Source organism: Stenella coeruleoalba (genome assembly GCF_951394435.1).
Source record: "Stenella coeruleoalba genome assembly, chromosome: 17".
NCBI lineage: Eukaryota > Metazoa > Chordata > Mammalia > Artiodactyla > Delphinidae > Stenella > Stenella coeruleoalba.
The window spans coordinates 45,443,293-45,470,764 of NC_137163.1; the positions used below are offsets into that span (position 1 = coordinate 45,443,293).

The following is a 27,472-nucleotide window of genomic DNA, read 5'->3' on the forward strand; positions in this document are numbered from 1 at the left end:
TACCAAAGCACATTATTTATCTTCAGTGACAGGATTAACACAGTAGTACTCACTTGTTCATGGCCTCCACTCCTGCTTTGGCAGAAGCACTTGGTACTACAAAACCTGACCCAGTCTCAGCATAGATGGTTGTAATAGCAAGAAACGATGCTCCTGACATTTTAAAATGATACAGTAATTAACAATACAGCTAAATCAATTCACATCAGGAAAACATTATTTATAATAATGGGATCTAATTCAAGAGGGTATAACAAAAACTGAAGAAATTTTCAAAACTTCACTAAGCCTAAATTAATGAAAGAGTAATCTAATAAAATTGCTACATCTTTGCTAGTAATCTTGCTGCCATTCAGGATGGTCCAGTCTGTGCTTAATTAAAATTCTATACCAGGTGAGTCAATACCAAGGCTCAAATCTCAAAGGTATGGCCCTATTATACCCTGCATAATCAGCTGGACAGGATTTCCATTAACCCATTTATAAGAATAAATCGGAACCAAAACTAAATTAGCAGGGACTTCTGCCTCCAGCATCATGGATTTGTCGTCCTCCTGTAAACACAAAGAAACTGTATCAAATATATGATACCACTATTTTCAGATACTGTTTAGCAGGCAGGGAAAGATGGCAATTCCTGAGAGAAGAAAAACAAATGAAATGAGCCCTAAGATCAGATTTTGCCTAAAGGTACTGTACGTATACCATAGTATGTACTATATACTACATATATATACATACTATATATTCTATATTACATACTCTATATTATACTATATACATATGTCATATAGACTGTGGCATAAGGAGTAGGAAAATAGCCAAATAAGGCATTATCACTGAGTTGAGGAGACAGATCAGATTTTAGAGAGACTGAGGAAGTTGCAATTTGTGAGGAGAGTTCCCCCAAAGAGAAAAGTATGTAAAGATAGAGCCCCATAAATCTGCATAGTGTATCCTTGAGTCTCTGGCCAAATATCAAGCTGTACATGTTTAGGGTAAGATTCCATAAGGCCAGGCAAAGAACAACTGCCTGGGAACCATAAGCTGAACAATTCCCAGAGTACACAGAGGGCTGGGAGATAAGTGAGTCTGAGCAGCTTTGTTGAATATCCAGCGCTTTCAGTGGAAAAGTTCAGAAGGGCTGTGCATTAATAGGAGGGTTAAATTAGCCCAAAAGTAAAGTCTACTCTAGACTCACCCAAATAAAGCTTAAAAATGAACACTGAACTGATCAAGCTGGTCCACAAGTTTTTAATTCAAAGGGAAATTAAAACGCATACACATATGTGGACACCACACACACACACACACACACACACACACCCACCACCACCACCACCACCACCACCACCACCACCACCACCACCACCAACAACAACAACAACAACAACAACAACAACAACAACATAAAATTCATAGCATGCAACCAAAAATTACTACACATAAAAAGACACAGAAACAACCAGGAGAAAAATCAAATAATAGAGAGACTCTCATAAATGACACAGGAGATAGAATCAGCAGATGAAGACCTTTCAAATGATATTGTACACTGGACAGCTACATGTAAAAGAATAAGATTAGAACATTTCCTTACACCATATACAAAAATAAACTCAAATTGAATTAAAGATCTAAAAAGACCTAAAACCATAAAATTCCTAGGAGAGAATATAGGCAGAACACACTTTGACATAAACCACAGCAATATTTTTTTGGATGTGTCTCCTAAGACAAAAGAATAAAAGCAAAAATTAACAAATGGGAACTAATTAAACTTAAAAGCTTTTGTACAATGAAGAAAACCATGGATGAAATGTAAAAACCTACTGAATGGGAGAAAATACTGGCAAATAAGATGGCCAATAAGGGGTTAATATCCAAAATATGTAAACAGCTCATACAACTCAATATCAAAAAAAAAAACAGCCCAATTAAAAAATGGGCAAAGACATATTTCCAAAGAAGATATACAGATGGCCAGCAGACACACGAAAAAATGCTCAACAATGATAACCATCAGAGACATGTAAATCAAAACCACAATGAGATATCACCTCACACATGTCAGAATGGCTATCACCAAAACGTTTACAAATAACAAATGTTGGTGAGGATGTGCAGAAAAGGGAACCCTAGTACACTGTTGATGGGATTGTAAATTGAGGCAGCCACTACGGAAAACAGTATGGAGAGTCCTCAAAAAACTAAAAATAGAACGACCATATGATCCAGCAATTCCATTGCTGGGTATGTGTCTGAAGAAAAAGAATATATTCAAAAAGATACATGCACCACAATGTTCATAGCAGCATTACTTACAATTGCCAAGATATGGAAGCAATCTAAGCGCCCATCAACAGATGAATGGATAAAGAAAATGTGGTATATATATATATATATATATATATATATATATATATATATATATATATATATATATATACACACACACAATGGAATATTACTCAGCCATAAAAAAGAATGGAATGTTGACAGCTGCAACATGTGCATGGACCTAAAGAGTATTATGCTTAAGGAAATAAGTCAAAGAAAAACATATGCTGTGTTATCACTTATACGTGGAATCTAAAAAATAAAATAAATGAATGTATACAACAAAACAGAAACAGACTCACGGATATAGAGAACAAACTAGTGGTTACCACTGAGAAGAGGAAAGGGGAAAGGGGTGAGATAGGGGTATCGGACTAAGAGACACAAACTACTATGTATAAAATAAGCAACAAGGATATATTGTACAGCACAGGAAAATACAGCCAGTAATCAACATTGCCTGGGACATACTGGGTTCTCAGTAAATTGACTGTATGAAAGTTTAAAATAATAATCTTTAGCTCCTGAAAAATCACTGATTTTCTACTTCCTACTTAGCCACAACACTGAAAATACTGTAAGTTAATATTAGCAAATGAATCAAACTATATATATATATATATATATATATATATATATATATGAAACAGTAGATACTTTAAGAAATTTAAGACTACAAGTTTGAAGGACTACAAGGAAAATAATTTAAAGAATATTCAGATAAGTTTTTTTTCTCCTTGACATATTTTGTTTCTCTTTCCCTCCACACACTCCAGAGTAGAAACAAAACTTAGTACAACCCGGAAAACATTGGGAGTGGAAGAGGGGACAGGAGTACCATTTTAAGGACATGAGAAATAAGAATAGTTATGTTAGGCATTATGGTAACTTTTCCTAATATATCAAGCTCAATCTCTCAGATCTCTGAAAATTACTTTGTTTCCAAATTCACCCTGTGAAAGAAGAGGATGTAGAACTTTAGTGTACACCATTACAGTACACTGACAACAGATGCTAACTGCATCATCTTACAACAAAATTATAAAAACTACTTTTAAAAGTGACAATTACTTATGTAATGCCAATGTTCCAATAGAATGTGCTCTATCTTCCCATTCAGATTTAACAGCAATTTTTCGTGAGGTGTGGGAAAGGAGGAGTTAAGTCATTATTATGTAATTGAGATACTGGAAATGAAAGTTATCATCCTCTTCTCTTTCTCTCTAGATTTTATTTAAGATGTGGGTAGCCCACTGCTTAGAATGAGATACTGCTGCTTTTAATTACCCCTGAGTGTAAAAAAGAGGCAAACATTTGAAATTGCACTGTTCCAATAGGATGAATGCTGCATAAACAATTAACAGCTGGATTTCAAAAAATGAACAGTGGTGCTAATAGCTCAAAGTAAAGAATTCCCAGACTCCCAGGGTCAGTCACAGATATATTTTTTTCTTTTCATAGGAAGGCTTATCATTTAAATTAGAATTACCTATGGAAGAGGCTTGTAAATGGCAAGTTTCTAACATCCCAGTGCTGACAACAAAAATAGAACCTATGTTAGTGAAGTTAAGAAAACAGAGAAAGGGAGCAATAAATAAAATAAATATTATGCTTGCCCATCCTTAACTATTTCAAAATGGAAAAAAATAGTAACAAAGAAACACTAAAAATCACACTATTAAAAAGGATAAAACGTGTAAGATTACATGCCAGTTTCAAAAAGACTCAAAAGCTCTAAAATCTGGTTTAAATACAAATTTTGAAAATTAAAATAAAAAATTTTAGTTCCAATGTCCAGTAGAGATGGAATACTGCAGTTTAAAGACACCTGACTCAAACATTAATTCTACTATTTACTAGCTCTATAACTGTGTGACCTTGGGCAAATCACTTCCCTGTTCTGGGCCCCAGATTTATCACTGTAAAGTAGGAAAATAGAGAGTTTCCAGCAAATGTCATTACATTCTACAGATTACTCACTAATTGATCATTGCAATCGATTCTACCTATTACTCTTTTACCCTCATGCAAAAAGTCCCATTTGAAAATGATAATATCCAGCTCTTTAACCACCATTTGTAACTTCAATTGATGTTAACTTTGACTTCCCAACCTACTCTGCCATTTTAATTAAAATTTGACTCCTGGACTTAAACCTACAAAAATATCTGTAACCACATCTCAAAGCCAACTTCTCTCAACAATCTGGAAGATTTCAACATTCAGGTGGACAAGATCATAAATCTTACAGTTCCATGACCTTCGGTGCTACCCCAATTTAGCCACAACCTGAACTTTGTCATCATTCCAAAATACTGAATGCAATGTGTTAACTCTCTGTATTCTGTCCTTCCAGATCTTTCACATCCTCATATTACATGTGCTCTTTGAGACCTCATTATAAATTCTGGGTGCTTTATCTCCCATATTCTTTAGGCTCATAGTTCCCTCCTAGTCTAACTTTTCTATTTACAGCCTAGACTATTACATGAATCAGGCACTCAATTCCTAGCCACACATTCTCTCAAACATCCATCCTGCGGTTCTCAATACCAGAACGGCCTTCTCCACTCTTATAAGGAGGGAGTTTTAAAACTGTTCCAAGCTGTAGGTAAATGCCATTGGAAAGATGCATCTACAATTTCACCAGGGCTCTCAACATCATTTATCAACTCTTTCAGTATCCAGAGTAAGCTCCTCCCCCTATGTTTCTGATTCACATCTCCTGAGACTACAACATTCCTTCATTGGTTCTCTCTTCTTTCTTTCTCAACACTTCTCATTGGGCCCTCCCCTCAGTCATTAATCATGCTTCAGTCTCCACTCTGAATATATCTCTTGTTAAGATCCTTCAGTTTATCTTTACCCAATTCCAGAGGGTAAAGTCCACACCCCTTAGCCTCATCTTTGCCTCTCCAGGCATTATATACTACACGTAAGTAAGCCTGAACTCCTTGCACTATCTAAGCACACAGGTGAGCTATTGCTTGCAGGTTTAACTCTTCTACTGTTATTGCCAGCAATTAATCTTCCTGACAATCATAACATGAAGAGAAAACTCTTCACTTCTCTTTTTGATGAAGGCACAGAGGACACTAACTCTTAGCCACTTTTTTTTTTTTTCTTAGCCACTTTTTGATAAGAGACTCAACTGAATTTAAATCTAAAAGTCATCAACACTCTAAAAGTTATTCACAGGATGATCATATAACTTAAAAACAAATAGCATAACTCTTTTTAAAAGATTATTATCTACTAAGTGAAGACACCTCATTTGAACATTTAACATAAATACATCCTTCATGTAGGTTGAAACTTAAAAGTTTAATTACAATAACTGGTATCAGATCTCCGGTTTTTCTAGTCTATTTTAACTATGGGACATAGGAACATAGCCTCACATTCAGATACTTTATGGTCCCCTTGTAAAACAGGTGGTAAAAATACACTTATCTTGGAGGAATCTAACATTTTCTTTAATAGCTAATACTGAGCAGTAGTCTGAGCCAGGCACTATTCTTAACACTTTACAGGCACTAGCTCACTTAATCATCACAGCAATCCTAGGAGGAAGGTTCTATCTTTATCTTCCTATTTACAAGAGACTGAGGCATAGAGAGGTAGTTTTCCCAAGTTCACACTACTAATAAGTGGTATCATCAGGACTAGAACCAGGCAGTTTGATCCAGAGCCTGCACTCATAAAATTTCCTCTCGAAGAAATTTTCAGTTATATAGTTAAAAAGAAAAAATAAGATTCCTTTCCAAAATTTCCAAATCACCTTACCTTTACATTATCTTCACAAAACATCAAAGTAAGGTACACAGTTGCTATAAGAAAATTTAATAAATGAGGTAGAAATGTTGTATCAAATTAGTAACTCTGGCAAAAAGTGATTTTAAAAGGATATTAACACTGCCTTAATAAATGCCAACTCATTACTAAGAAAGTGTTTTTAAACATTCTTAAAATGCACCCACTGTTCTAAGGAAGGCCTAGTCGCAATACACAGAAATGTACCCATATGGTCCTTCTATACTTTAAAATCTAAACAGCATACAACTTGCACTCACACTGACAAATAAGAAAAGCCTCATCCTATGCCTGCTCTACTCTTCCTTCTTCTGAAACAAGGTGCATTTGCCTCCTTATCAGTTGATTTTGTCAAATGGCTCATCATCTTCTTTTCCCCTAATAGTAAAGCTGAAGGACATAATTGAAAGTAGTGTTAAACATGCCCTCAATTCGCCTTTTTTTTGTGAGTCTCAAAAATGTTTCATTCCATAAACAAAGCATCACCTTTGTGCTTAGTGATGAGTTAGGAACTGGTGGGGAGAAGAATGGAGTAAGGGTGGAAAGGGTTTTCAGGTGGGGCAGAAGTATTGTATACTGATGGGTAATAGCATTTCCAATTTTGATGGATGAGAAAAGAAGACTTGCAACATGGAACAATAACAATATGCAGCATGTTTTTAAATGCTAAAGTGTGTATTAGAGCTTTTGAATAGGACATGATTCATTAACGTGCGGAACTAAAGCTGGGCATGACAATTCTATATGGCTTAAGGGAAAATGATTCTGTCAGAGTCTATGTAAAAGAGTAGTCAAACAAAGCGTGATTACAGGAGGATGTGAGATTGGACAGGCTGAAGTTCACTGAATGATGTAATGATGAAGGAAAAGTAACTGGCGAGTTCAATATCAATGGATTGAAAATAAGAATGCTTTAAAATTTATTTCTGTGTTTACAGTTCACACATTATGTGTCTAGAACAGCAAGATGGTTAAAAACTTTGTGTTTTCTGATAATTTGTTTTAACTCAATTGCAAGAATGGCATAAAGTATTTTACGTAGTTCAAAGCCTTCAACTGATTCTTCATAACTATTGATTAAAAGGATCTTTCCTTTTTTAGTTTCTTCGGTTGGTGCATTATTTGCATTTACTCTTCTCTTCCTCTAGCACAAGGCTGCTGGTAAGATATTCTCAGGCTGCTGGTAAGATCATCTCAGGCATACTTCCAATGACACTGATCCTATCCATGATTTCCTTTACAGACACTTCTTAACTACTTTCTATTTCCCCTTCATTGTTCATGATTAATCTGACTAGACAATAACCATTCACTCCTTGCCTTTCCCTGACACAGTCCATATGATTCAAGCTTCCTTGGGCTGCTTCTGACTATTCCATACTCTTAGATTCCCTGAATATCTGAAAATTAATTCTACCTAATTCTTTAAATTATCTAAGCTACCATATGTTCATTCACATACATGAAGAAGCACATGAATATTTTTGAAGCAATTTATGTTTTTCACAAAACTTTTGTATCTAATACCTTGTTTGCTTACTGAATATTGGAGTAGTAGTTGATTATCCAATCTTTTTTACAGATGAGAAAGCTGAGTAGTGGTCAAAATATCAAGACTCACCATCTAAGTATCAGGTATAAACTAGGTGACAATGACTTTAATTAAACTACTGCTCCTTTTTTCCTATTGGACCACTTCTTTGGTTTTTTTTTAAATGAACTTATTTATTTTATTTATTTATTTTTGGCTGTGTTGGGTCTTCGTTGCGGTGAGTGGGCTTCTCATTGTGGTGGCTTCTCTTGTTGCAGAGCACGGGCTCTAGGCATGTGGGCTTCAGTAGTTGTGTCATGCGGGCTCAGTAGTTGTGGCCCCATGGCTCTAGAGCACAGACTCAGTAATTGTGGCACACGGGCTTAGCTGCTCTGCGGCATGTGGGATCTTCCTGGACCAGGGATCGAACCCGTGTCTCCTGCACTGGCAGGAGGATTCTCAACCACTGCACCCCCAGGGAAGCCCTGGACTACTTCTGACAATAAAAAAAAATTTGTCAATCATCAGTTTTAACAGTGATAATTAACACTTCTTAGTTATTTAATAAACGAGATTTTCTCATCTGTAAAAGTGAGAATTAAAAACATCTAGCAATATATTAAAAAAGACTTAACTCTGCGCCTCAGTTTCTACTCATAACTATAAACAGCACTTACCTTCCAGAGTCATTACAAGTATTAAATGAGTTCATAAATATTTAACACTTAGAACAAAAGCTGATATAGAATAAGCACTTGATAAATGTTAGGTGTTTTAAAAAAGTAAGAGGAAAGGAAGTAAGGAAGGAGGGGAGAGGGAGGGAAGGAGAGGGAGTAAGGGAGACAAGAAGGAAGAAAATTTAGTTAAAATTAGAGCATTTACTTATAAATAATACTGTTCAGTATTCTAACATCTATTGCATCTTATATCTGTATTTAATAATTATACAAGTTGCAGTAATCACTACAGATTTCTCATATGTGGTCTTACGTGGAAGAAATTCTAGCTTCCTGGTATAAAGTAATCTATGTGACTCAATGATCAAAGATAGTCCAAAATCAAGTAAAATATCTGGGTAGGCTGTCACATATTTTGTCAATTAATACACTCACACAGACAAAAAAAGTAAAATTTAAGAAAAATTGTTCTCTTTAAATAGAATCCAAACAAATATATTTTTTAAAAAAACAATAGTGGATATGTGGTCAATATTCTTACTCAAATGTTAAGTAATTTAAGATTCTGAAAAACAACCAAGTATGAAGAGCATCACACTATGTTGAACACTTATTTAATATGTCTTTCACAGTGGCACAAGAGACATTGGTTGAATTTAGTTTAAATATAATATCAATTTCAAAAGACAGGGCTGTAAACAACATATCATCTATTGGCAAAGTAGAGCTGAGGACTGACAGAGTAGTAAGTAAGGCCTTAAGAAAACAAATCCGGGAGACCTTCAAGATGGTGGAGGAGTAAGAAGTAGAGATCCCCTTCCTCCCCACAAATGCATCAGATATACATCAACATGTGGAACAACTCCTACAAAATACCTACTGAACACTGGCAGAAGACCTCAGACTTCCCAAAAGGCAAAAACTCCCCATGTACCTGTTTTTTTTTTTCTTTCTTTCTTTTTTTCTCCCATTTCTTCTGAGCCATGTGGCTGACACAGTGTTGGTGCTCTGAGCGGGTGTCAGGCCTGTGCCTCTGAGGTAGGAGAGCCAAGTTCAGGACACTGGTCCAACAGACACCTCCCGGCTCCATGTAATATCAAAAGGCAAAAGCTCTCCCAGAGATCTCCATCTGAACACTAAGACCCAGCTCCACTCAACAACCAACAAGCTCCAGTGCTGGACCCCCTATGCCAGAAAACTAGCAAGACAGGAACACAACCCCACCCATTAGCAGAGAGGCTGTGTAAAATCCTAATAAGGTCACAGACACCCCAAAACACACCATCAGACATGGTCTTGCCCACCAGAAGGACAAGATCCAGCTTCATCCACCAGAACACAGGCACTAGTGTCCTCTCCACCAGGAAGCCTACATAATCCACTGAACCAACCTCACCCACTGGGGGCAGACACCAAAGACAACGGGAACTATGAACCTGCAGCCTGTGAAAAGGAGACCCCAAGCACAGTAAGTTAAACAAAATGAGAAGACACAGAAACACACAGCAGATGAAGGAGTAAGGTAAAAACCCACCAGACCTAACAAATGAAGAGGAAATAGGCAGTCTACCTGAAAACAAATTCAGAATAATGATAGTAAAGATGATCTAAAATCTTGGAAATAGAATGGAGAAAATACAAGAAATGTTTAACAAGGACCTAGAAGAACTAAAGAGCAAATAAACAAGGATGAACAACACAATAAATGAAAATAAAAATTCTCTAGAAGGAATCAATAGCAGCATAACTGAGGTAGAAGAACGGATAAGTGACCTGGAAGATAAAATAGTGGAAATAACTCCTGAAGAGCAGAATAAAGAAAAAAGAATGAAAAGAATTGAGGACAGTCATAGAGATTTCTGGGAAAACAAAAAACGTATGAACATTTGAATTACAGGGGTCCCACATGAAGAAGAGAAAAAGAAAGGGACTGAGAAAATATTTGAAGAGATTATAGATGAAAACTTCCCTAAAATAGGAAAGGAAATAAACAAGTCCAGGAAGCGCAGAGAGTCCCATACAGGATAAATCTAAGTAGAAACACACCAAGACACATATTAATCAAACTATCAAAAATTAAATAAAAAGAAAAAATATTAAAAGCAGCCAGGGAAAAACAACAAATAACATACAAGGGAATCCCCATAAGGTTAACAGCTGATCTTTCAGCAGAAACTCTGCAAGACAGAGGGACTAGCAGGACATATTTAAAGTGATGAAAGAGAAAAACCTACAACCAAGATTACTCTACCCAGCAAGGTTCTCATTTAGATTCGGAATGAGAAATTAAAACTTTTACAGATAAGCAAAAGCTAAGAGAATTCAGCACCACCAAACCAGCTTTGTAACAAATGTTAAAGGAACTTCTCTAGGCAGGAAACACAAGAGAAGGAAAAGACCTACAATAACAAACCCAAAACAATTCATCAAATGTTAATAGGAAAATACATATTGATAACTACCTTAAATATAAATGGATTACATGCTCCAACCAAAAGACATAGACTGGCTGAATGGATACAAAAACAAGACCTGTATATATGTTGTCTACAGGAGACCCACTTCAGACCTAGGGACACATACAGACTGAAAGTGAGGGGATGGAAAAAGATATTCCATGCAAATGGAAATCAAAAGAAAGCTGAGGAGCAATTCTCATATCAGACAAAACAGACATTAAAATAAAGACTATTAAAAGAGACAAAGAAGGACATTACATAATGATCAAGAGATCAATCCAAGAGAAGATATAACAATTGTAAATATTTATGCACCCAACATATGATGCATAATGCAAATGCTAACAACCATAAAAGGGGAAATCGACAAAAACAGAAACATAGCAGGGGACTTTAACACCCCACTTTCACAAATGGACAGATCATCCAAAATGAAAATAAGGAGACACAAGCTTTAAATGATACATTAAACAAGATGGACTTAATTGATACTTATAGGACTTAATTGATTTATTATAGGACATTCCATCCAAAAACAACAGAATACACATTCTTCTCAAGTGCTTATGGAACATTCTCCAGGATGGACAATATCTTGGGTCACAAATCAAGCCATGATAAATTAAAGAAAATTGAAATTGTATCACGTATCTTTTCCGACCACAACACAGTAAGTCTATATATCAATTAAGGGAAATAAACTGTAAAAAATACAAACACATGGAGGCAAAACAATACACTACTTAATAACCAAGACATCACTGAAGAAATCAAAAAATACCTAGAAACAAATGACAATGAAAACGTGACCCAAAACCTATGGGATGTAGCAAAAGCAGTTCTAAGAGGGAACTTTATAGCAGTACAATCCTACCTCAAGAAACAAGAGAAATCTAAAATAAACAACCTAACCTTGCACCTAAAGCAATTAGAGAAAGAAAAACAAAAAAACCCAAATTAGAAGGAAATAAATCATACAGATCAGATCAGAAATAAATGAAAAAGAAATGAAGGAAACAATAGCAAAGATCAATAAAACTAAAAGATGGTTCTTTGAGAAGATAAACAAAATTGATAAACCATTAGCCAGACTCATCAAGGAAAAAAAGACTCAAATCAATAGAAATAGAAATGAAAAAGGAGAGGTAACAACTGACACCTCAGAAATACAAAGGATCGGGCTTCCCTGGTGGCGCAGTGGTTGAGAGTCCGCCTGCCAATGCAGGGGACATGGGTTCGTACCCCGGTCCGGGAAGATCCCACATGCCGCGGAGCAGCTGGACCCGTGAGCCATGGCTGTTGAGCCTGCGCGTCCGTAGCCTGTGCTCCGCAACGGGAGAGGCCACAACAGTGAGAGGCCCACATACCGCAAAAAAAAAAAAAAAAAAGAAATACAAAGGATCATGAGACATTAGTACAAGCAAGTATATGCCAATAAAATGGACAATCTGGAACAAATGAACAAATTCTTAGAAATGCACAACCTTCCAAGACTGAACCAGGAAAAAATAGAAAATATAAACAGACCAATCACAAGCACTGAAATTGAGACTGTGATTAAAAATCTTCCAACAAACAAAAGCCCAGGACCAGATGGCTTCCCAGGCAAATTCTATCAAACATTTAGAGAAGAGCTAACACCTATCCTTCTCAAACTCTTCCAAAATATAGCAGAGGGAGGAACACTCTCAAACTCATTCCATGAGGCCACCATCACCCTGATATCAAAACCAGACAAAAGATGTCACAAGGAAAGGAAACTACAGGCCAATATCACTGATGAACATAGATGCAAAAATCCTCAACAAAATACTAGCAAACAGAATCCAACAACACATTAAAAGGATCATACACCATGATCAAGTGGGGGTATATCCCAGGAATTTAAGGACTCTTCCATAAACGTAAATCAATCAATATGATACACCATATTAACAAATTGAAGGAGAAAAACCCTATGATCATCTCAATAGATGCAGAAAAAGGTTTCAACAGAATTCAACACCCATTTATGATAAAAACCCTCCATAAAGTAGGCACAGAGGGAACTTAACTCAACATAATAAAGGCCATATATGACAAACTCACAGCCAACATTATTCTCAGTGATGAAAAACTGAAACCATTTCCACTAAGATCAGGAACAAGACAAGGTTGTCCACTCTCACCACTATTATTACATAGTTTTGGAAGTATTAGCCACAGCAATCAGAGAAGGAAAAGAAATAAAGGGAATCGAAATTGGAAAAGAAGTAAAGCTGTCACTGTTTGCAGATGACATGATACTATACATACAGAATCCTAAAGATGCTACCAAAAATCTACTAGAGCTAATCAATGAATTAGGTAAAGTAGCAGGATACAAAATTAATGCACAGAAATCTCTGGCATTCCTATACACTAATAATGAAAAATCTGAAAGAGAAATTAAGGAAACATCCCCATTTACCACTGCAACAAAAAGAATAAAATGCCTAGGAATAAACCCACCTAAGGAGACAAAGGATCTATATGCAGAAAACTATAAGACATTGATGAAAGAAATTAAAGATGTTACAAATAGATGGAGAGATATACCATGTTCTTGGATTGGAAGAATCAACATTGTGAAAATGACTCTACTACCCAAAGCAACCTACAGATTCAATGCAATCCCTATCCAACTACCAATGGCATTTTTCACAGAACTAGAACAAAAAGTTTCACAATTTGCATGGAAACACAAAAGACCCCAAATAGCCAAAGCAATCTTGAGAAAGAAAAACAGAGCTGGAGGAATCAGGTTCCTGGACTTCAGACTATACTACAAAGCTACAGTAATCAAGACAGTATGTTACTGGCACAAAAACAGAAATATATATCAATGGAACACGACAGAAAGCCCAGAGATACACCCACACACATATGGTCACCTTATTTTTGATAAAGGAGGCAAGACTATACAATGGAAAAAAGAGAGCCTCTTCAATTAGTGGTGCTGGGAAAATTGGACAGCTACATGTAAAAGAATGAAATTAGAACACTCCCAAATACCATACACAAAAATAAACTCAAAATAGATTAACAACCTAAATGTAAGGCCAGACACCATCAAACTCTTAGAGGAAAACATAGGCAGAACACTCTATGACATAAATCACAGCAAGATCCACCTCCTAGAGAAATTGCAATAAAAACAAACAAATGGGACCTAATGAAACTTAAAAGCTTTTGCACTGCAATGAAAACCATAAACAAGATGAAAAGACAACCCTCAGAATGGGAGAAAATATTTGCAAATGAAGCAACTGATAAAGGATTAATCTCCAAAATATACAAGCAGCTCATGCAGCTCAATTTCAAATAAACAAACAAACCAATCCAAAAATGGGTAGAAGACCTAAATAGACATTTCCTCAAAGAAGACATAAAAATTGCCAACAAACACATGAAAGGATGCTCAACATCACTAATCATTAGAGAAATGCAAATCAAAACTACAATGAGGTATCACCTCACACGAGTCAGTGTGGCTATAATCAAAAAATCTATAAACAATACATGTTGGAGAGGGTGTGGAGAAAAGGGAACCCTCTTGCACTGTTGGTGGGAATGTAAATTGATACAGCCACTATGGAGAACAGTATGGACGTTCCCTATAAAACTAAAAATAGAACTACCATACAACCCAGCAATCCCACTACTGTGTATATACCATGAGAAAACCAAAATTCAAAAAGAGTCATGTACTGTAATGTTCATTGCAGCTCTATTTACTATAGCCAGGACATGGAAGCAACCTAACTGTCCATCGACAGATGAATAGATAAAGAAGATGTGGCACATATATACAATGGAATATTACTAAGCCATTAAAAGAAACCAAATTTAGTTATTTGTAGTGAGGTGGATGGACCTAGGGTCTGTCATACAGAGTGAAGTAAGTTAGAAAGAGAAAAAGAAATACCATATGCTAACACATATATATGGATCTAAAAAAAAAAAAAAAGGTTTTGAAGAAACTAAGGGCACAACAGGAATAATGATGCAGAGGTATACAATGGACTTGAGGACCCAGCGAGGGGGAAGGGTAAGCTGGGACGTAGTGAGAGAGTGGCACAGACATATATACACAACCAAATGTAAAATAGATAGCTAGTGGGAAGCAGCTGCATAGCATAGGGAGATCAGCTCGGTGCTTTGTGACCACCTAGAGGGTGGGATAGGGAGGGTGGGAGGGAAACACAAGAGGGAGGAGATATGGGGATACATGTATATGTATAGCTTATTCACTTTGTTATAAAGCAGAAACTAACACACCATTGTAAAGCAATTATACTCCAATAAAGATGTTAAAAAAAAGTCACCAAAGAATATTCTATCCTGAAAAGTCATCATTAAGATATGAAGGAGAAATAAAGACTTTCTCAGACAAACAAAAGCTGATGGGGTTCATCAACACTAGACCTGCCTTACAAAAAATGTTGAAAGCATCACTTCTACTAGAAACAAAAAGGCAAAAGTACACAAAACGTTGAGTAAGATGTTAAATAGAAAAGATGTTAAATAGCAACTCTTTATCAGAATAGGTTTTTTTCTTTCAGTTTTATTGAGATCAAGTTGACATACAGCAAGCACTATATAAGTTTAAGGTGTACAACATAACAATCTTACATACATCATGAAATGATTACCACAATAAGTGAACAATGATCACCTCATACAGATACAAAATAAAAGAAAGAAAGTTTTTTCCTTGTGATGAGAACACTTAGGATTTACTCTCTTAACTTTCATATATGGCATACATATAGCATGTTAATTATATTAATCATGTTGTACATAAACAAACTTACAGAACAGGTCTTTCAAACACTTTATTATTGCATAAAAGTTAAAAAGGGGACTTCCATGGTGGCGCAGTGGTTAAGAATCCGCCTGCCAATGCAGGGGACACAGGTTCAAACCCTGGTCCGGGAAGATCCCACATGCCGCAGAGCAACTAAGCCCGCGAGCCACAACTCCTGAAGTCTGCATGCCTAGAACTTGTGCTCCACAACAAGAGAAGCCACCACAATGAGAAGCCTGCACACCACAACCAAGAGTAGCCCCCACTCACCACAACTAGAGAAAGCCCACGTGCATCAACAAAGACCCAACGCAGCCAAAAATAAATAAATAAAATTTTAAAAAAGTTAAAAGGGAACAAAAGCAGAAAAATATAGCTACTTCAATTTGGTAACAAACTCACAACGTAAAAAGGGGTAAGTTGAGACAACAAAAACACAAAAGTGAAGAGGTAAGGGATGGAACCCATATAGGTAAATAAAGGTCTGATGCTATCGTCAGAAAAAGGACAATTTTCTCTATGAGACATTTTATACAAACCCCATGGAACCACAATACATAAATCTAGAGCAGAGACACAAAACATAAAAAAGAGGAAACTGAGTAAAGTGTCTAGAAAACCACCAAACCAAAACAGCAGACAGAAACACAAAGAAAATGAAACAATGGAGATACAAAACAAGCAGAAAACAGGAGATAAAATGGCAGTCCTCATTTAACAATAATCACCCTAAATATAAATGGATTGAATTCACTAATCAAAAGACACAGAATTAGATGAATTAAAAAACAAGACCCAAATATATGCTACCTCCAGGAGACTCATCTCAGCTCTAAAGACAAATGTAGGCTAAAAGTGAAGCAACAGAAGATAATACTCCAAGCAAATAGTAGCCAAAAGGAAGTGGGTATAGGGGAGCGATCAAGATGGCTCCGCCATCTTGTTTGGGAACAAACAAACAAAAAAAGATAGCAGAGGAGTAGGATTTGAAGCTCTACTCCTCCCACAAAAACATCAAAAACACATGTACAAGTGGAACGATTCACACAGAACATCTACTCAACGCTAGTAGAAAGTGGCTATAGCTATACTTATATCAGACAAAATAGACATCAAATAGAAAAGGTAACAAGAGACAAAAATGGAGAGTATATAATGATTAAGAGGACAATTTAATCAAAAAGACATAGTGATTAATATATGTGCACCTAACATAGGAGTATCAAAATATATGAAACAATTATTAACAGACCTAAAGGAAGAAATTGACAGCAACACAATAATAGTAAGGGACTTTAACACTCCACTTACATTGATGGATAGATCATCCAGACAGAAAGTCAACAAGGAAATAGTGGCCTTAAATGTGAGATTATACCATATGAATTTGATAGATTTGTAAAGAACGTTCCATCTAAATGTAGCAGAAAACACATTCTTCTCAAGTGCACATGGAATTTTCTTAAGGATAGACCATATGTTGGGACACGAAACAAGTCTCAAAAAATTTAAGAAATTTGAAATCATATCAAGCATCTTTTTCAACCACAATGGTGTAAAACTAGAAATCAACTACAAGAAGAAAGCTGGAAAAATCATGAATATGTGCAGAATGAACAACATGCTACTGAACAACTATTGGTTCAACAAAGAAACCAAAGGAGAAATCAAAAATTACCTGAAGACAAATGAAAATGAAAACACAACATACCAAAATTTATGGGATGCAGCAAAAGCAATACTAAGATGGAAGTTTATGCTAATACAGGCCTACCACAGAAACAAGAAAAATCTCAAATAAATAAACCTACACCTAAAGGAATTAGAAAGAAAAGAACAAAGCCCAAAGTCTGTAAAAGAAAGAATACAGTAAAGATTAGAGCAGAAATAAATGAAATAGAGACTAAAAAGACAAAAGAACATATCAATGAAACTAAAAGCTGTTTCTTCAAAAGGACAAACAAAATTGACAAAGCTTTAGCTAGACTCACAAGAAAAAGAGAGGGCTCTAATAAATAAAATCAGCAACAAAAGAGGAGAAATAACAAGAGACACACAGAAATACAAAGAATTATAAAAACATATTATGAACAGCTATATGCCACCAAATCAGACAGCTGAGAAGAAACCGATAAATTCATAGACTCATACAACCTTCCAAGACTGAATCATGAAGAAACAGAACATCTGAGTAGACTGATCACTAGTACAGAGATTGAAACAGTATTCAAAAACCTCCCAAAAAACAAAAGCAGAGGACCAGATGTCTTCACAGGTGAATTCTACCAAACATTTAATATCTATTAACACCTATTCTTCTAAAAAGCTTTCAAAAATTTGAAGAAGAGGGAACACTTCCTAACTCATTTCTATGAAGCCATCATCATCCTGACAACAACAAAAAAGAAAATTACAGGGGCATCCCTGGTGGTGCAGTGGTTAAGAACCCGCCTGCCAATGCAGGGGACACAGGTTCGAGCCCCGGTCTGGAAAGATCCCACATGCTACAGAACAGCTAAGCTCATGCACAACAACTACTGAGCCTGTGCTCTAGGGCCTGCGAGCCACAAGTACTGAAGCCCGTGTGGCTAGGGCCCATGCTCTTCAACGAGAAGCCACTGCAATGAGAAGCCCGTGCACCACAACGAAGAGTAGCCCCCGCTCACCACAACTAGAGAAAGCCTGTGCACAGCAACGAAGACCAACACAGCCAAAAATAAATAAATAAATAAATAAAATTAAAAGAAAAATAAGAAAATTACAGGTCAATATTCCTGATGAAAACAGATCCAAAAATCCTCAATAAAATATTAGCAAACCAAATACAACAATACATTAAAAGGATCATACACCATGATCAAGTGCAATTTATCCCAGAGATGCAAGGATGGTTCAAGATCACAAAGCAATGTAATATGCCATATTAACAAAATGAAGGATAAAAAACATGATCATCTCAATCAGGTGCAGAAAAAGCTTTTGACAAAATTCAACATCCATTTATGATAAAAAAAAAAAAACTCTCCAGAAAGTGGACATAGAGGGAACATACCTCAGCATAATAAAGACCCAATATGACACACCCACAACTAACATCACACTCAATGGTGAAAAGCTGAAAGCATTTCCTCTAAGGTCAGGAAGAAGACAAGGATGCCCACTCTTGCCACTTTTATTCAGCATAATACTGGAAGTCCTAGCCACAGCAATCAGAGAAGAAAAAGAAAAGGAATCCAAATTGGAAAGGAAGAAGCAAAACACTCACTGCTTGCAGATGACAAGATAAATAGAAAATCCTAAGAACACACCAAAAAATTACTCATCAATGAATTCAGTAAAGTTGCAGGATACAAAATTAATATACAGAAATCTGTTGCATCTCTGTACACTAACAACAAACTATCAGAAAGAGAAACTAAGGAAACAATCCTGTTTACCAGCACATCAGAAAGAGTATATACCTAGGAATAAACCTATCTAAGGAAGTAAAAGACATGTACTCAGAAAACTGTGACACTAATGAAAGAAACTGAAGATGAGACAAACAGATGGAAAGATATACCACGTTCTTGGAGTGGAATGAATAATATTGTTAAAATGACCATACTACTCAACATCAAAAAAACAAAGAACCTGATTTAAAAATGGACAGAAGACCTGAACAGACATTTTTCCAAAGTGGACATGCAGACAGCCAACAGGCATGTGAAAAGATGCTCAACATCACTAATCATCAGGAAAATTCAAATCAAAACCACAATAACATAGTACCTCACACCTGTCAGGATGGCCACCATGAAGAACACAAATAACACACGTTGACGAGGATGTGGAGAAAAGGGAACCCTTGTACACTGTTGGTGGGAATGTAAATTGGTGCAGTCACTGTGGAAAACAGTACAGAGGTTTCTCAAAAAAATAAAAATAGAACTACCATATGACCCAGCAACTTCACTCCTGGGTATACATCCAAAAAATACTAATTTGCAAAGATACATGCACTGCAATGTTCATTGTACTGGGCTGGCCAAAAAGTTCATTCTGGTTTTCCCCTAACATCTTACATTTATTTGTAAGTAGTATTATCTACAATTGTCAAGATGCAGAAGCAACCTAAATATCCATCAACAGATGAGTGGACTAAGATGTGATATAAACAGGGTGGAGTCAAGATGGCAGAGTAGGAGGACACAGAGTTCACATGTCCTCACAACTAGGGCACCTACCAGATGCTGGTGGGGGACCTCAATACCCAAAGGGACGGGAGGAACCCCCAAGCGACCGGGTAGGATGTGGTGGGGAACGAGGGGGGAGAAGTGGAGGCCGGACGGGACTGGCACGCCTGACGGGTGGCTGGGGAAGGGGAGGGATTCCCACTCCTGGAGAGGCCCACTCACCATGAGCAAACCAACGGGGACCGGGAGTCGGAGGAGACCCTCAGGGGTTCAGAGGCTAGCATTTCCCCCACCCACTCAGGCCCTGGGGAGCCTGCTGAGGTCCGGGGCCTGGTCCTCTGCCCTCCAGGGCCCCCTCCAGCATGGGTCATGGGAACATGGGAGGGAGGGGGGAGGAAGAGTAGAAGTGAGCCAGGAGGGACCCCCGGGGTTGTAGGATCCGGGGGGAACACAGCTAGCATTTCCCCTACCCACTCAAGCCCCTGGGAGCCAGCTGGGGTCCTGGGCCTCTAGCCACGTGGGTCCTGTGGGTGTGGAAGACGGGGGAGGAAGAGTAGACACGAACAGGGAGGGACTCTCGGGATAGGAGAATCGGAGGGAACACAGCTAGCATTTCCCTGCCCACTCCGGCCTCATCGAAACTGCTGGGGTGCTGGGCCTGGCACTCCACCCTCCGAGGCTGGAGGCACCCCAAGGGCCCCTCGAGCCCCGCTGAGCCTACCCCCCACCCCCAATCCCCAGGGCCTTTTCCAGCAGCATAGGTCCTGAACACAGGCTCTTCCCCAGCCTAAAGCCCACCTCCAGCCTAGACCCGCCCCAGTTAAGCTCCGCCCCCCACAGTCAAGGCCTTTTCTGGCTATTTTTTTTTTTTTTTTTTGCTACTGGGGTTATGTTTTACCTTCTGGTTGCTGTTTCATTTATATTTTTAATTCTTCTAATATACCTGTTAGTTTTTTATTTTTATTTTCTTTTTTACTCCTTGTCATTGTTCTGCTCCTTTTTTTTTTTTCTTGTCACACCACATCACTTGCAGAATCAGTTCATGGGCCAGGGGTCAGGACTGAGCTCCTATGGAGGGAGTGCTGAGTCTGAACCTCTGGACTAACAAAGAACCTCAGACCCCAGTGAATATTAATTGGAGTGAGGTCTCCCAGAGGTCCTCATCTCGGCACCAAAACCTGGCTCTACCCAACTGCCCGCAACCTCCAGTGCTGGAAGCGTCAGGCCAAACAACCATTAAGACAGGAACACGCTCCCACCCAACAAAAAATTAAGACAACAAAAAAATATGCAACAGACGAAGGAGCAAGGTAAAAACCTACAAGACCAAATAAATGAAGAGGAAATATGTAACCTACCTAAAAAGTAATTCAGAGTAATGATAATAAAGATGATCCATGATCTTGGAAATAGAAGGGAGGCACAGATAGAGAAAATACAAGAAATGTTTAACAAGGACCTGGAAGAAATAAGGAACAAACAAACAGTGATGTACAGCAAAATAAATAAAATGAAAACTACACTAGAAGGAATCAATAGCAGAATAACTGAGACAGAAGAATGAATAAGTGAGCTGGAAGATAAAATGGTGGAAATAACTGCCGAGAGGCAGAATAAAAAAAAAAAAAGCATTTGAGAAGATTAAACACCCATTTATGATAAAACTCTCAATAAAGTTGGTATAGAAGGAACATACTGCAACATAATAAAGGCCATACATGACAAGCCCATATCTAACATCATACTCAATGGGGAAAAACTGAAAACTATCCCTCTAAAATCAGGAACAAGGAAAGAATATCCACTCTTGTCACTCTTATTCAACATAGTATTGGAAGCCCCAGCCAGAGCAATTAGGCAAGAAAAAGAAATCAAAGGCATTTAAATTGGAAAGGAAGAAAAAAAATTGTCACTATTTGTGAATGATAAGATTTCATATATAGAAAACCCTAAAGACTCCCCCAAATAGTATTAGAAATAGTAAAGAAATACAGTAAAGTTGAAAGGTACAAAATCAACATACAAAAAATTGGCTGTGTTTCTATACACCAACACTGAGCTAGCAGAAAGACAAATTTAAAAAACAATCCCATTTACAATCACAAAAAAAAGAATAAAATACCTAGGAATAAATTTAACCAAGGAGGTAAAAGACTCATACACTGAAAACTATAAGACATTGTTGAAAGAATGAAGACACAAATAAGTGAAAAGATATTCTGGGCTCGTGGGTTGGAAGAATTAACTTTGTTAAAATGACCTTATTACCTAAAGCAATCTATAGATTCAATGCAATCCTTATCAAACTCCCAGGGACTTTTTTCATGAAAATAGAACAAAAGAATTCTAAAATTTATATTGAATCACAAAATACAGCAAATAGCCAACACACTCCTGAGAAAAGAGAACAAAGCTGGAGGTATCACACTCCCTGATTTCAAACTAAATTACAAAGCTATAGTAATCAAAACAGCATGGTAATGAAAGAAAAAGAGATACACAGATCAAAGGAAAAGAAAGTAGAGCCCAGAAATAATACCATGTATATACAGACAATTAATATATGACAAAGAAGCAAAGAACATACAATGGAGAGAGGATAATCTCTCCAGTACTTGGTGTTGGGAAAACTGGACAGTCACTGACAGAAAATGAAACTAGACCACTATCTCACACCATACATAAAAATCAACTCAAAATAGATTAAAGATTGAATCTAAGACCTGAAACCACAAAATTCCTAGAAGAAAATAGGCAGTAAGCTCTTTAACATCAGTCTTAGCAATCTTTCTAGATATGTCTCCTCAGGCAAGGGAAACTAAAGCAAAAATAAACAAATGGGACTACATCAAACTAAAACGCTTCTGCACAGCAAAGGAAACAATCAACAAAATGAAAATACAAACTATTGAATGGAAGAAGATACGTGCAAATGATATATCCGATAAGAGGTTAACATCCAAAATATGTAAAGAGCTCATACAACTCAACAACAACAACAAAAAACATTTAAAAAATGGGCAGAGGAGCTGAATAAACATTTTTCCAAAGAAGACTTATAGATGGTCAACAGGCATGTGAAAAGATGCTCAACATTGCTAATCATCAGGGAAATGTAAATCAAAACCACAATGAGATAGCACCTCACACCTGTCAGAATGGCTATCATCAAAAAGACCATAAATAACAGATGTTGGTGAGGATACAGAATAAAGGGAACCCTAGTAAACTGTTAGTGGGAATATACACTGGTGTAGCCACTATGGAAAACAGTATAGAGGGTCCTGAAAAAATTAAGAATAGAACTACCATATTTTCCAGCTATCCCACTTCTGGGTATTTATCCAAAGAATACAGAAACACTAATTTGAAAAGATATATGAACCCCTGTGTTCATCATGGCATTATTTACAATAGCCAAGATATTAAAATAGCTAAGTGCCCATCAACAGTTGAATGGATAAAGATGTGATACACATACACACACACAAACACACACAGAAATACTACTCAGCCATAAAAAGATAAAATTTTCCCATTTGTGACAACACAGATGGACCTTGAGGGTATCATGCTAAGTGAAATAAGTCAGATGGAAAAAGACAAATACATATGATATCACTCATATGTGGACTATAAAAAACAAACACATGCACACACACACAAATGAAAAAACCAAACAAAAACAAACACATAAATACAGAGAACAGAGTAGTGGTTACCAGGGGAAGGGGCAGGGAGGAATGGGTAAAGGGGATCAACTGTATGGTGATAGATGGAAACAAAATTTTTAGTGGTAAACACACTGTAGTGTAAGTAGAAGTAGAAATACTGCACACTTGAAACATTTATATATGTTATAAACCAATGTTACTTCAATAAAAAATAAATCTAGAATTTTTAAAATAATAAAGAGAAATAACTCAATAAAAAATGGATTAAAAACATAGATAGTGAGGATTAAGTAGAAATCGGCAAGAGGGAACATTTGGAGGCAACAGAAATGTTCTATGTCTTGGTTTGGTAATGGTTACCTAAGTGTATAAATTTACAAAACAATCAAAATTCTGTATCAATTTATATATAGAAAATCTGTGGATTTTACTATACATAAATGTTTCTTCCCATTTAGCAAACTAAAAATAATACATACATTAGAGCTACATTATGCATTGATTTACTCTTTCTTTAATCTATCTGTATTTCAGCATACAATAATCCTGCATTTCATACTGATTCTATACTGATATATGAAAATACTTTGTAAATTACAAAGCACTATTGTGGTATAAAGTATTATTAATGCTACTTAAATAATAATGCTACTTTAAGTGGTTAAAATAACCTCTTAAGAGTTTCAAGAGGTATCTCTTGCTTCTAGTGATCTCTAGGGTTTGATGGAAAAATTCAATATTTATCCTATCCATGTCCTTCATGACTAGTCTCTTAAATAAAACTCTGTATTATTCTTTTAGTCTTTCCTCATTTCAAGTTCTCTCAATTCTTTAATAAATTTAGGTACTCTTTTCCACACTATTTACTAAAAATTTTAAATTTATATATGACATCTTAGTGATGAATGAACCTCAGCATGATAATTTCAAATCCTCCCCAGAAAGGATCAGCCATGTATTTACTGACCTTTGTGGCTATAAGAGCACATTGGGCTAAGGTCTTTAGGAGTTTCCTAAATCCTTTATTTGTTCAAAATTGTTAGTTTTGCATCAGTCCTGCCTAGAAACATACTTTAATAGTGTCCCTCTAATTTTAGCTTCTCTGCCCCTGCTAAGGCCACAGTTCTCCTGATCTTCAGTCATCTGCTAGTCCCTCTCTGAGTGCACCTCATCACCAATTCCTGTCCCCAGCAAGTGAGTATCTGGCTTCTAGTTGCTGGTGCCCTTATATTTTCTAGTCTGACTTCCCGGATACCTTACCTTGACCACCTTCCTAGATATCAGACCACCTAACATACTTCTGATCACAGATTATTACAGATTGCCTGCTCCCTGAACTGACTTCCGTATTTACCACTTTGACACACCTCAGAGGTCATTAGCACCTGAGTTCCTTGACTATCGCTCCAATACCAGAAAAGACCCTGTGCATTGTACTCTCCACAGCTCACTAATACAAGTCCTTAAAACCCTGTCAGGTTACAGCATCTATAACCGACAGGAATTTTGGAAGAATGAAAACTGGCTCCATCTTTTAAGAAGCCTTAGCTAATGTATTTTTAATGAAGCCCATAGAATTTTAACCAATGTGATGAATAAAAATAGATCAAAGTCTACGTTAAAATGAATGACAATAATGAGAAAAGAAGGGAGAGTCAGACAGAAATCAAGAGTAACACAGATGGGCAGGGGATGAAATAAAAGAGAAAAGGCAGAGAAACACCAAGTGATGAGAGAGACCGAAGAAAGAAACAGAAGCAAAAGTGAAGAGTTGACAGAGAGAGAGAAAGAGAGAGAGACAGACATACATAGAGAAACAAATAGAGAAATGAGTAAGAGGTATGGAGAGAGGAAATCAGACAGAGGCAGAGTGAGAAGAGATAGAAGGATCCTAGAACAGAGAAGAGAGAGAAGTCAGCCCACACTTCTCTGTCTCCCTTCCCAATCATCCACCCCTTTAAAAAAAATCAAAAAAAATATGTAAATTCCAAATTTCAATCATATCCACTTTGTTGTAATGGGAATGAGTGACCTGGGGTTTCAATTTCAATGAGTGCATGGAGAAAAGATGGAAGTTATTAGCACATGTGTAGAAAAAACGCTAGTGCCTCTCTAGCATCCTTCTGTCTGTTCCTACATCCTTTCTCAAGCTGATTTGAGAATTATCCACACTGTAAAGAAGAAGAAACTGAACCTAATGAGGCAAAGGCTTTGAACCAACAGAAGGAAACTGGTCGGCTCATGCCATTCCCCTCAAGCCCCAGAGGACATCCTTCAAGGAACACAAGGATTCTTCCTCCTTGTCCTGGTTCAGAATACTCTCCAACCTCTCTGAGAAAATGCCCCCATCCTTCAAGTCCCAACCACAACCTGCTCAGGGACAGTGTCTTAGTCACCTGTCATGTGGGCATGCAGCACAGGGCCTGGTACACAAAAGTCATCAGTAAGTTTCTGTTAAATGAATAAATGTACACTGGTTCTAGACATATATGTATATACCCACCTAAATACATTACAAATATATTCACTATTTATATTGTATGAACTTTTCTAAAGAAGTCTGTTCCTATAGTACTAAACAAAAATGTTTTAGTACATTCTAAATCTACTCTCCTTCCAGTTTTCTCATTGATGTCATCATCATCTAAACTATCCACTCCAGCTAAAAACTCTGTCACCTTATCAGTAAGGCCTATTGATCTTATCTTCTAAATATCTCCTAATTTATCCTCCATGCCATCTATCCTAACAAAAGGAAAATAAGACCCTCCTAAATGATCTCTCTAATCTTTTCTAGCCCTTACATTGTTCCCAGTAACCTTTCTAATCAAGTCACATTCTTTATGAGACACCTTCAAGAAAAAGCCATACAGAAATAATTCCCCATTTCCTCAAAATTAACATCAAATTCCCCATTTTGGTATTGGGAACTTTCCCAATTACATCCAACCCACCTCCCATAATCATCTCCCACTGATCTCCCTCCCCATCTGTAACCAGTCCCTAAACCCTTCTGCTTTTCCCACACCAAGCTTCTTCCCATGGACATTTACATTTCCTTTCCTTCCCCCTTCTCCATGTCTAGATCTTTGAAAATTCAGCTAAAATTGCATTCTGTTCCTCAATGATAATGAGGAACATGATAATCATCCCTAGGGAGAGTTATTTCTTTCTTTCTCTGGATTTCCAATGCACTTGAAACATAACATTTAATATAGCTTAGATCACAGCATATGGTAACTATTTAAGTGCATATGGTAACTATTTAAGTATCTTTCTTCCCCAATAGCTTATGAGTTGTACAAGAATAGACACTGTCATTGACGTTTTTACGTATCCCAGGGCTTAGCACAGAAATTGCACAAGTAGGAATCCAATAAACATGTAAAGAATAAATATACATACCTTTCTGTGCTTTGATTAGTTGCTTTCCAATTTCTAGTGTCACAAAGGCTGTGCCATTTAGAACTATGTCAGTTATGGTCTTCCAAGCATTAGGAGACAGTCTTTCAGTGGGAGAAATAAAATTCCCTGCTGCATTGTTTATCACAATCTAATAAATGATTAAGGCAAGTTACAGAAACTTAGATGAGGAAGAATATTTTCCCTAAAGGGCTTTTATTTTTGAAATTTATAAATCCAAATAATATAATAAAGCTAAAGTTCACAGTCTGCTATGAAAAAATACCATGAGATTTGGTTCAGTTTTACCTTTTTTGAGCCTGTGAAAATTCCCTATTATTATTTACCAAATTTTAGAGTTCTAATCCCCATCTCAAAATTAGGGTACAGTCTATTATTAAAAATATAAATATAGATTAAGCATATCTACCATGTGACTATACTTTATTTCAAGAAATCTTAATTAAAATGCCTTTAATTTCTGGTATCATTTTGGCTTAATTTAGCTAATGAAATTCTTGGTTGATGACCTGCTTCTTCAGTATCAATAAAGATTCCAATATTATTATTCCA

At 36.8% G+C, this 27,472-nt stretch overlaps 1 protein-coding gene across 1 annotated transcript in view; it reads right to left on the reverse strand.

Annotated features, from left to right (window-relative positions):
* The window catches only part of DECR1 (2,4-dienoyl-CoA reductase 1), a 51,636-nt gene that overhangs the window by 11,138 nt on the left and 13,026 nt on the right, over positions 1-27,472 (reverse strand). Inside the window, exons 5-6 of the mRNA XM_079901755.1 lie at positions 26,903-27,050; positions 54-153 (exon numbers count right to left, since the gene is read on the reverse strand). Coding sequence (XP_079757881.1) covers positions 54-153; positions 26,903-27,050 — 248 coding nt within the window. The remainder of the gene's footprint in view (positions 1-53; positions 154-26,902; positions 27,051-27,472) is intronic.